The sequence below is a fragment of the Muntiacus reevesi genome, chromosome 2 (genome assembly GCF_963930625.1).
Source record: "Muntiacus reevesi chromosome 2, mMunRee1.1, whole genome shotgun sequence".
Taxonomy (NCBI): domain Eukaryota; kingdom Metazoa; phylum Chordata; class Mammalia; order Artiodactyla; family Cervidae; genus Muntiacus; species Muntiacus reevesi.
Window position 1 is genome coordinate 265,029,057 of NC_089250.1, and position 11,856 is coordinate 265,040,912.

General features: G+C 50.6%; 1 protein-coding gene across 2 annotated transcripts in view; it reads left to right on the forward strand.

The window, feature by feature from the left end:
- The window catches only part of MARK4 (microtubule affinity regulating kinase 4), a 30,165-nt gene extending 18,663 nt beyond the window's left edge, over positions 1-11,502 (forward strand). Inside the window, exons 13-18 of one of the 2 annotated variants that reach the window (XM_065926304.1) lie at positions 2,410-2,627; positions 4,944-5,047; positions 7,254-7,532; positions 7,688-7,767; positions 8,736-8,780; positions 10,173-10,382. In XM_065926304.1, coding sequence (XP_065782376.1) covers positions 2,410-2,627; positions 4,944-5,047; positions 7,254-7,532; positions 7,688-7,767; positions 8,736-8,780; positions 10,173-10,237 — 791 coding nt within the window. In that variant the 3' untranslated portion in view covers positions 10,238-10,382. Of the gene's footprint in view, positions 1-2,409; positions 2,628-4,943; positions 5,048-7,253; positions 7,533-7,687; positions 7,768-8,735; positions 8,781-10,172 lie in introns of both variants that reach the window. The other variant, XM_065926303.1, reaches the window with a different exon arrangement.
- Positions 11,503-11,856: the final 354 nt, after the last annotated feature.

Here is an 11,856-nt window from a genome sequence, read left to right on the forward strand (position 1 = left end):
TGGCCCCAAGGCCCCGACCTGCATGATGTCAGGGTGCTCTGGCTGGCAAGCAGCAGGAACCAGCTCGAGCCAACTGCAACCAAGGGAGAAACGTCTTATAAAGGTGCAGGGACATTGCATGGGATGTGGAGGCAGCCAGGCTCAGGAAGGGATTAGACACTGGAAAAGCAGCCAACCCTAGAACAGACACTCTGTGTCTTGCTGCTGCTTTGTTCATCTGGTTCTTCCTTTCTTTTCTTCATATCCTGCCTTACCTTTTCCCCAGTCTCTTAACTTCTTACAACTCAGTTTTAGAGGCCAGCTCAATAGTAGGTGAAATCTCTTTGATCCACTTGATATCAGGGTCCAGTCGGAATTAATCCACTTGACTGGGACACAGGAGGACACATTGTACAAAAAGGCTGCTGAAAGCCTGCCCTCTTGCCTCTCTTCCACACTTACTAGTGGGGAGGGGCTGGGGAGACACCTGCTTGCACCCTACATTCTTCAACTAACAGAAATCTCATCTCCTGCAGAAAATAGACCCACGACCACTGCCACCATAAATGAGACATGGGAACTTTAAAGAGGTCTCTACCTACACTCTGATCTTAATCATCTTCACTATATTTTTTAACAGCTTTATTGAGAAATAATTAACATACTGTGCAGTTCACCCATTTAAAATATACAATTAAGTGGTATTAGTGTGTTCACAGATTTGTGCATCCTTTGCCACAGCCAACTTTAGAACATGGTCAGTACCCTGGAAGGAGACTCTCCAGCCCTTAGCCATCGACTTCAAATCTATGATCCACCCCAGCCCCCAACCCCTGACAACTACTAATCTGCTGTCTCTATAGATTTCCCTATTCTGGACCTTTCTTAGAATCATACAATCTGTGGCCTTTTGTGGTTGCCTTCTTTCACTTAGCATGTTTTCAAGATTCATCCATATCATAGATCCACTTTTTTATTGCCAAATAATATTCCATCACATGGATATACGATATTTTATTTATGCATCATAAGTGGAGGGTCATTTGGGTTTTCACCTTTGGCTGTTGTGAGTAATTTTCTGTGTGGCTCTTTGTTTTCATTTCTCTTGGGTGTGTACCTAAGGGTGGAATCGCTGGGTCATATGGTAACTCTATGTTTAATAGTTAAATAACTGCCAAGGTGATTTCCAACTTCCCATTATTTTTGCATCCCTACTTCTCTCCTGGGAGTGAAGTTCCTTACTCTGGGACGGGCACTAGTACAGGAAGAGGGAAGTCAGGGAAGCTTAGTTTTGAGCAGGAAGTATCCTGGATGGTCAAGCCAGTCCTCTTCGCTGGGTCTCCTTTTCCCCACCTATACTATACCGAGATTGGCCCAGAAAGACCCTGAGAAGCTTGTGATTCCAACAATCTGTGATTAGAACATGGTAACCTTTAAAAATAATCCACATGGAGACCTTCTGGGTTCCAGGGTCTGTAGGATGAAAGATGGTTGATGGGTGTCCTGTGTCTGTCACTGTAGAGCTTGTTATGGTTCTGGGGCTTTTGAGCATTAAGTTTTCTGAATTTTAACACACAGAAGTTCTGACTCTCTGAAGTTCTGGAACTCCTTAACCCCTGGGTTCTAAAACCATAAATTTCCAAGATGTTTAAAGGGACTAAATTTGTTTTGTTTTTGAAATTAATAGTCACATCCTTCAAAACTCAATAGTGCAGAGAGCACAGACAGTAAAAACATCTTTGTCCTACACGCTTCTCCCAGCCCCTAGCCCCATTTGGAAACAGCCACTGTTACCAGTTTTATATGAACTCTTTTGGAGAAGTTTTATTCATATATAAATATATAAAGAGACAGACGTGAAAAGAAGGAGAAAGATATGAAAATGCATAAAGATGTATAAATACAATGTTAATATATTAATATACCATAAAGATATTCTCCTGTTTTAATAGAAGTGATAGTCTTTGGGCAACATTCATTATAAACAAGTACAGATAAATAGATATAGATAGGTATATACTTTCTCCTCTTTTTAACACATGATAGCCCACTGTAGACCTCATACCTAGCCTTGCCCTTTCTACCTCACAGTCTATCTTGAAGATCTTTCTGTATGTGAACATTTTTTATAGCTGCATAGTATTCCACTGGGTGGCAATATCTTGACTTATATAATTATTCCCATATTAAGGGGTGTTCAGGCTGTTGCCAATCTTTTGGCCTGAAAAAAAGAAAAAAGAAGTAGGATTTAGTGAATAACCTGCACATGTGTTGCGTCATTTATGTGGCGCCTCTGAGTCTGTGACTACATGTCACTTAGACATTGTCAGAACGGTCCGTACGAGGAATCCTGAGGTTCTAAGGATCACCCAGAGTAGATTTTTGCTTTTTCTGCTGACACCAGCACAACACTGTCCCCTCCCTCTACAGGTGGCCCATCCCCTGCACCCCTGCACCCCAAGCGCAGCCCAACCAGCACGGGGGAGGCGGAACTGAAGGAGGAGCGCCTGCCAGGCCGGAAGGCGAGCTGCAGTGCTGCGGGGAGTGGGAGCCGCGGGCTGCCCCCCTCCAGCCCCATGGTCAGCAGCGCCCACAACCCCAACAAGGCAGAGATCCCAGAGCGGCGGAAGGACAGCACGAGCACCCCTGTGAGTTGGGGGGTGCTGGGGGGATGGCAGCCGGGCCGCCCCCCGCCTGTGGCCCAGCCTGTCACTGTCAGCTGGGTCACATTTCTCGCACTCCGTCATTTCCCACTCCTCCTGGTCCACCAGACCACCGCACAGGGTTCTGTTACCTCCTTTCGGTCATTCACTCGACACACGTGTATTGAGTGCGCTCTCTGCCTGAGCTTGTACTCGATTCTTGTGTATAAGTTAGGATTCAGTGTCCAAAAGAACTTCTCTGTGCTTTCAACTTGAAGGATTTACTATGGAGAATTAGCTGTGGTGCTTAAACCACCGTAGGAAGGGCTGGAGGAGCAGGCCCGGGACAGGACCTACAGGAGACACCTTACCACGGCAGAGCTGACCCACCAAGGGAGCGCGTGCCTTTGAGGCCCCCTCGAGCTCTGCTGAGCTCAAGAACATACAGTCAGGGCTACGATGCAAGCCTCAGAAACGTCATCCTCCACCTCTTGCTGCCCAGAGGTCTGGAGAACCAGCACTGTTGCCCTGCTGAAGCGGAGACCCTCATCCCATTGTCTTGCCTGTGTGGGCAGAAGTCAGAGGGGGCAGGAAGGTGGCTGCCACCCCATTTCCACCTCCCAGATCTCCACAAGAGCAGAGGCTGCCAGATCCCATTCATACCCAGAACCTGGGCTGCGAAGAGTTTCTGGGGAATGTAGCATTTGGCTTTCTTGCTTCTGCAGCTCCCTAGAATGCTATAACACAAGCTGAGAGAACCAAAATATCCTCAATGTCAGGAGACAGAGGTGGAGGCTGGTTACAGGAAGGTGGTCAGGATGCGGAAGCTGCATAGACCAGTGTGTGCATTACATTGATGAGCTTTGTCACCTCGAGCAAGTGACTTCCCCTCTCTGAGCTTCTCTGTGCCACCCTGAGAAATGAGTTCATCAAAGAGCTTGGGTTGTCGGGAGGATCTTGTGCCATCTTCACACAGTGCCTGACTCAGTAAGCACTCAATGAATGAAAGCTGTTGTTATTGTTGAAATACATCCACACTTTCAAGACACTAAAAAAGGACAGCAAATTACCCCCACCCCCAAAAAATGGAAGGAAGGAAATAATAAAGAGAAGAAATCAATACAGGAGAAAACAGATGCACACTAGAGAAAATCAACAAGCCAAAAGTTAATTCTTTGAAAACATTAATAAAGTCAGTGGACCCCTAGCAAGACTAATTAAGAAAAAAGCACACAGCATTGTAAATCAACTATACTTCAGTTTTTAAAAAAAAAAAAAAGAAGAAGAAAGAAGATAGCAAGCACAAATTACCAGTATCAGAAGTGAAAAGGAGAGCGTCATTGTGACATAAAAAGAAAGATGGTACTAGGAACTACTTTATGCCAATAAATTTGACAGTTCAGACAAAATGGACAAATGTCTTTTAGAGACACACCAAAACTGACCCGAGAAGAAATAGAAAACCTGAACAGTCTCAACACTTCCCCATAAAGAAAATGCCAGACCCAGATGGCTCTAAACTGGTGGAAGTCTTCCAAACATCGAAAGAAGAAATAATGCCTATCTTAGGCAGACTTCCAGAGGGAATAAAGGATCACTTCCCAGCACATTTTATGAGGCAACAAAATCCTGATACACTATTCCTGTCCTCAATTCAGTGCAATGCAGGGTGGAGAAGTATGTATGAACAGATGCAGTCAGTACAAAGTAATGTGGCCAATACAATACAAGGCTGTAGATGGGAGCACAAAGAAGGCAGCTGACTCAACCAGGGCCCAGAGCGGGGATATGTTATGACCTGACACCTGAGAGATCCCTAGGAGTGAGTCAGAGGGAAAGGTAGGAGGAAGACCCAAGCAGAAGAGACAGCCTGTGCAAAGGCCTTTAGGAGGAGAGATGCGACTCCCCTGGCAGTCCAGCAGTCATCACTCTGCCTTCCCATGCAGGGGGCCTGGGTTCAGTCCCTGGTCCAGGAACTGAGATGCCACGTGCCTCTCAACATGGCCCGAATAAGTATGTTTTTAAAAGTTTGATATGGCTAGAGGTGGGGGAGGCCTGGGAGAGGAGAGGTGGGTAAGGCTGCCCCCTGGAAACTTTCCGTGACCTTCTCTCCCCCCAGCTCCAAGGCCCCCCACAACTCTCAGCCTGCATTGCTGGCATGACCCATTGACCTTTCATGTCTTTAGCCAAAGTAAACCTACTCACTTTTGGTTCACACACAGGCCCCTGCCTCGTTCCTAATGAGGGAGGCCAGAGAGGGTAAAAGGGATTAAGGAGTGTCCCTTTGCCCCCTCACTCTCCTCCTGGCTTTGTCTCCTACAGAACAACCTCCCTCCCAGCATGATGACCCGCAGAAACACCTACGTTTGCACAGAACGCCCGGGGGCTGAACGCCCATCCTTGTTGCCAAATGGCAAAGAAAACAGGTATGAAGGGAGGGCAGCAACGGGGAAGGAGAGATGTGGTATAGGTGAGCAGGGCCTCCTGATCTAAGATGTTAGACATATGGGGAGGGGTGGTGTGGGGACGGGGGAGTCTGCATGTCTGCCGTTCCTTTGGCAGAATATACCCATGTCCTCCCTGTCCCAGACCCCCCTGAAAAATCCTCCCCCCTTAATTAGTCAGCAGCAGCAGCAGCAAAGCAGTCTGCCCCACTCTCTGCCCACGATCCTGGGGAACCTGAATTCATTTTTCTTTTTTTTGAATGATCCATTTTTAGAGTTGGAGAGAAGCCCTAGAATGTCACAGCTTCAACATCCTCTAGCTGGCGGGATTTCAAACTTACTTGCCTGAGTTGGTTCAGGCGCCTTCAGCTGGCAAGTGAGGGAAACCAGTGCAGGCTGCCTGGAGCATACAAAGAGAATGAATTGGTTCACATCACAGTTCAAGTCCCAGAGTGGGGCGGGCTTCAGGATCATGACACTCCCACCCATCAGGGCTAGAGGGCGTGATACCCAGGTGCACTCTGGGAAACACCCAATAAAGGGATGCAGATGTCACTCTTTGGTGGGGGCAGGGTAATGGAGTGTTTGGAAGTAGTGATTCAGCTCTGAGTTCCGAATCTTGCCACTGCACTCCTCGAGCAAGATGACCATCGGCAGGTGTCTGAGCCTCCCTTTCCTCCTATGTGAAATGGAGCCGATGTTCTCTGTCTGCCTCCAATCTCTTTAGAGGGACCCGGTGGAGATCAGGTGTGTCCTGTACCTCACACAGGGTCTGAGACACAGTAGGCATTCGATGAGTCAGAACTTATTTGGGGGTTACTAAATAAAAATAATAATAGCCAACATTTATCAAGCAGTAACCGTAGGCCGGGCCTGTGTACATCAGCTGGTTGAGTGCCCCTAACAATTCTGTGAGATCAATCCTGTATCTCCGTTTTACAACTGAGGAAATGAGGCAGAGATAGGTTAAGTAACTTGTTCAAAGCCACACAGCTGGTAAGTCAGGGAGCAAAGATTCCAGACTGACTCCAGAGTCTGTACTTTTAATCCCTATAATAAATGACCTCCAAGTCCTGGCCAAGAGATAGCATATAGTTAGGTTATAGATTCAGGAGTGAAGAGACCCTAAGGCACAGTAGGTGAGGTAGAGGTTTAGTCCTCTGTGATGCAACTATCCAGAAGTAGGAGGCAGGGTCCTCCAAGGATTCAGGACCAATCTTAACATGAGACTGCAGCTCTGGATCTGAGGCCACTGCACCCGTGGCCACCATTTCCCAACCAGCAAAATGGGTGGAGAGACAGTGGAGTGCAAACTGCTTTTCTGTTCAAAGGCATGACCCAGAAATGGGCCAGAGCACTTCTGCTTACATCCTATTGGCCAGAACATGGTCATATGACCATCCCTAGCTGCAAAGGAAGCTGGGACATGTAGTCTTTGGCTGGTTGGCCATGTGCAATGTTTATACTCTCAGGGGTTTGGTTACTAAGAGTAAAACAAAGTGTATGGATTCTGGGTGAGAGGTAATGGTATCTGCCAGTCAGGGCTCCCTCTTTGAGATCTGGCTGGTCCTGGGGTCCCTAGAAGGATATTAATTGGAGGTCTCACTTCTGCTGTGAGGACTGGGAGGGTCAGAGGGCCTGGGGAAGGTCCTGGGATAATGGAGCCACCCCTGCCTACACAGAATCTTGAGAATTAGAGGGAGGGGTCCTTCCTCTTTATTTTTACCTGTTGAAAATTTTCATGATGAAGGTAAGTTTCCTTGATGTTCACATCTATTCCTCTCCCACGTTTGAATAATGAAAGTTCAGATAGCGAAGTGTTTGCACAGTTGATGTGGTTCCTGAGGTTTGGATGGCAAGTATCAGGGGATTCATTTAAAAGTATATCTGAATGTATTCAACTGCCAAGTTTGGAGAGAGGAGAGTTGGGATAGGGGATGGTTTGGAGGGGACAAAGCTTGAAGAAAGGATGGTTTGAAGGAAGAATGATTTAGGAGGTGAGAAGGGTCAGAAAAATAATGCTAAGTTTGTATATGCACAGCCTGCACAACTCTACATGGCAGGCTTGTCTCTGAGTTCCAGACTGGTAGAGGTTTCTGATCTCAGGAGAGACCAGTGAAGAATCAGAGGGACTGAGGACTCTGGCCTGCCTCAAGGCTCCACCCTAACTTGTACCTCTCTCCCACAGCTCGGGTACCCCACGGGTGCCCCCCGCCTCCCCCTCCAGTCACAGCCTGGCTCCCCCATCAGGGGAGCGGAGCCGCCTGGCACGCGGCTCCACCATCCGCAGCACCTTCCACGGTGGCCAGGTCCGAGACAGGCGGGCAGGGGGCGGGGGAGGTGGGGGCGTGCAGAATGGGCCCCCCGCCTCCCCCACACTGGCCCACGAAGCCACACCCCTGCCCACTGGGCGGCCCCGCCCCACCACCAACCTCTTCACCAAGCTGACCTCCAAACTGACCCGAAGGTGAGCCCCATAGGACTTGGGGGGCAGGGAGAAGGATGGAGGGCTGATGGGACCTAACCTGTCTTCTGCTCTACTCTGCCTCCTGTACCCCGACATCTCCGTCTCCTCCTCCTCCTCTTCCTCCATCACCCTTCACCTCCCTCCTCACACTACAGGGTTACCCTCGATCCCTCTAAACGGCAGAACTCTAACCGCTGCGTTTCGGGCGCCTCTCTGCCACAGGGATCCAAAATCAGTAAGTCCCCTCCACCTCTGCTGTCACCCATCCTGCCTCCCCGTCTGCATGTCTGACCCGTGCGCGGGCCTGGCGGGAGGGGGCACTGTGAGTTGGGTAGGGGTCTGTATGTGGGCTCTGGTTGTTCATTCACTCAGATAGTAAACAACAGTATGGCCTCTGGAGCCAGACTCGGGGTTCAGACCCTGAGCACTGCTGAGTGACCTTAAGCAAATGACTCAACCTCTCTGGGCCTCACTTTCCTTTTCCCTAAAATGGGGATAGTAATAACAGTATCTTCCTCATAGGGTTGTTGTGCAGACTAAGTGAGGTGATACATGGACTGAGCTTTGAATGTTGCCTCAGAAAATACTTTAAAAGTGTTTTCTATCATTTTTATTATTTGCGTGTCTACTGTGTGCTTGGCACCATCGTGAGCCCAGAATAAAGTGAACGAGAGGGATAAAATCCCTGCCCAGGGCATTCTACTAGGAGACCCAGACAGTAAACAATAAATAAAATATATAGACTATCAGGTAGTGGCAAGTACTAAGGAGAAAAATAGAGCAAGGAACTGGGATGGGGTGGTGGTGGTGGTGATGTGCGTGTCACGGTATGGGGAAGGAAGGTACAGTTTAAATGGAGCAGGCCTCACTAAGGAGGTGTCATTTGAGCACAGGCTGAAGGAGGGGTTTGTCTGTCTTTCTGTCTCCTATATGTAGGTGTGTCTCTACCCACCCCGCCTCTCTTTTGTCTTCCAAATTCTTCAGTATCTTTCCTCCAACCTGCACTAACCATTTCTGAATGGGCTCCCCTTCTGGGTATGGAGAGGGAGATCAAATCCTGACCCCCAGACCAGCTCCAGCCCTCAGGGAGGAACCAGGGCTGAGGCAAGGGCTGCCCTGCGTCCTGGAGGCAGTGGATTGAGTGGGGGGGGGGGGGGCCGCTTATGTCCATATTAGACACTCATCCCCCCACCCTTCCTGTAGGGTCACAGACGAACCTGAGAGAATCGGGGGACCTGAGGTCACAAGGTGAGTGTGCCTCCCCTTTTGCCTCATACCCCTCTTGTGTAAGTACTTCTCACCACCCCCACCAGGCCCCTGGTTGGGGCCTGAGCCTCATCCTCCAAGGCCAGTTTCCTGGAATGCTCCTGCGACCCTCTTTTCTCTGCCACCTCCTCTTATGCACCCCCACATTGATTTCCTCTCATGTCCACCTCCATCCCTGAGCATCATCCCTTGACCATCTTTAACTTCAGCTTCTCCCATCTATAACCCACTCCTCCCCCTGTTGACACCACACCACCTTTCCCCTCATCCAGTGAGGCACAACGGTTGCCACAACAACCCTGGGCCAGTATAGAAACCTCAGTGGAAATAGGGAGCCTCCCCAGCAGGGCCGACAGTCCCAGGACCAAATCTTACTGGCTGGAATTGGGTCACATGTCCATCCCTAAACCAATGCCTGTGACCAGAAGGGTGGAGTACTCTGATTGGTCAGACTTGGTCACATGCTCATCTTTGAACCAATCAGAGTGGGGGGAGAGGTGTGGCATGCTCTCTTTGCCTGGAAGTGAGCCACGTGTTCACCCTTGGCGCTGAGAGCTGAGGCTGCCCAACCTAAACCAGAAAGACTAGATCTGCGATGCTTTTCAAGGAGAACACTCTTGGTATTTTAGGAGAGACATTTCTTTGTCAGGCAGGGCCCTCTCACACACTGCAGAATGTGTATCATTCCTGAACCATCCCCCCACCCTGATAAATGCAGGCAGCACTCCCTTCCCAAGACATTTTGACAATCAAAAAGTCCTCAGAAATTTACTAATGTCCTTTGGAAGACAGTACTGCTCCTAGGTGTGAGAAATCCCTAGTCTAGAGTGAGAATTGGTTCTCCAACCGAAAAATGATTATTACCAGAAGGAGGATGTATTAGGAAACAAGTTGAGCTGCTATAGGGAGGATACCCCAAAATACAAACAGGAATAAGTTTCTCTCTCACACAAGCCGTGTGTCCAGGCCAGACTGGCAGGGCCACTCTGTTATGTGAGATCCTTCGGGTACCCAGGCTCCTACATCCTCTTCCTAGAGCCCTGTCGTCTTCACAGTCCATGCTAGCTCGTGTTGCAGCCTCACAGGAGGTGGGGCAGGAGAGTCCAGGGCATACAGTTTCCTTTGAAAGAGGTGGTGCGGAGTTGCACGGTCACGTCCACGCGCATCCAGGCCTTTGGAGACGAGGCCACAGCTGGCTGCAGGGGAGGCTGGGAAATACAGTCTCCAAATGGACAGCTAATTGTACAGTGGAAAGACTGTCCCTGGAGAAAAAGGTTTTGAGAAGACGTCTAGGAGAGCCTGTCCCAAAGTGGGAACTGTGGGTTACCTTCCTCTTCTCTCCCATCTCTAACCCACCGTATCTTCCCACCTCAGTTGCCATCTACCTTGGGATCAAACGGAAACCGCCCCCCGGTTGCTCCGATTCCCCTGGAGTGTGAAACTGACCAGCTCGCGCCCGCCCGAGGCCCTGATGGCTGCTCTGCGCCAGGCCACCGCGGCCGCCCGCTGCCGCTGCCGCCAGCCACAGCCGTTCCTGCTGGCCTGCCTGCACGGGGGTGCGGGCGGGCCCGAGCCCCTGTCCCACTTCGAAGTGGAGGTCTGCCAGCTGCCCCGGCCGGGCCTGCGGGGAGTTCTCTTCCGCCGCGTGGCGGGCACTGCCCTGGCCTTCCGCACCCTCGTCACCCGCATCTCCAACGACCTCGAGCTCTAAGCCGCCACGGCCCCGAGTCCCCTCCTCTTCCTCGCCCCCTTCACTTCGACAGAGAAAGGGGGTCAAGGAGGGGATTCTCCCTTTGTCATCACCTCCGTTTCCCTGAAATGGATTTGGGGGCAGAGGTTGTCCCCTCTGTGTTCTCCGGGGCCCGCTGAGCAGGAGAGAAGAGCAAAGGGGCTTCGCAGGGGGGAGCTGGCACCCTCCTGGAGCCCCCAGCCCACCCGGTCCCCCTCACCTGCCATGGGGCACCTGAGGAGACCTTGGGGGCAGGGTGGGGCAGAAAAGAAAACTGGGGAAACGTCCATTCCCTGACAGCTCAAGAATCAGGCCTTGGGCAGGGACAAGAAGACTTGCTGAGCCTAAAGACTGAAGAATTGGGGGTGGGGGGGCCCGGGAGTGGGGGTCAGAAAGGCAGATTCCTTCCCCTGCCCCTCGCCTCCTGCTCGAATCCCACGTTCCTGCCCCAGGCTGGCGCGGGGCACTTTGTACAAATCCTTGTAAATACCCCCACACCCTCCCTTCTGCAGAGATCTCTGGAGGAGCTGTCGCTCTCACCTCTGGTTTTTAAGTTATTACACCCCCCCCCTCCTGTCAGCCCCCACACCTGCAGCCCGATGCCCAATAAACTTAGGAGAGTCCCCCCTCCCCCACGCTGACCCTGGGGTTTTCCTTCCCTGCCCTCACCTGCAAGTGAGATGAAGAGGAGGTGTGTGACTTCGGGCCAGTGGTTTCTCCTTTCTGAACCTCGGTTTTCTCATCTGCAGAATGGGAGCAGTGGGGGTGTGGGGTCAAGGGTGATTGTGGAAGAGGGCAGGAAGGGACTTGGCCTCATCCACGAGGCGAGGCCTCAGTTCCTGTATTGGACCCCTGTTCATCCACTCACATACTCACCCACATGTTATACTGGACTCTTAAGCCACTTCTTACTCCAGTAGTACATTTATTCAATAAACAATCATTGACCAGTGCCTACTCCATGCCAGGCCCAGTGCTGGACACGGAGATGCAGGGAGCCCCTGTCTATGGGGGACGTGTGTTCTGATAGACACTAGAGAAACCATTGCTTTTTGGAGGGGGGTGGGCCAGAAGAGAAAGTGAGAGGGTTTGGGGAAGACACTCCAGAGAAACCGATGCTGCGTTTGAGCTCCGGAGGATGAGTAGGAGTTGACCAGGTACTGGGCATCCCCTGGGCACAAGCCTGGGAGAGGGAATGCATGCTATAGCTCAGAGAACTGCGGGTAGTTTCAGCATGGCTGCTGTGTTGGGGGTGGGTGGAAAATTAGCAAGAAAAATGCTGTATTAGGACTAATAATCCATCTACACCTAAGCAAAAAAGGTATTTGT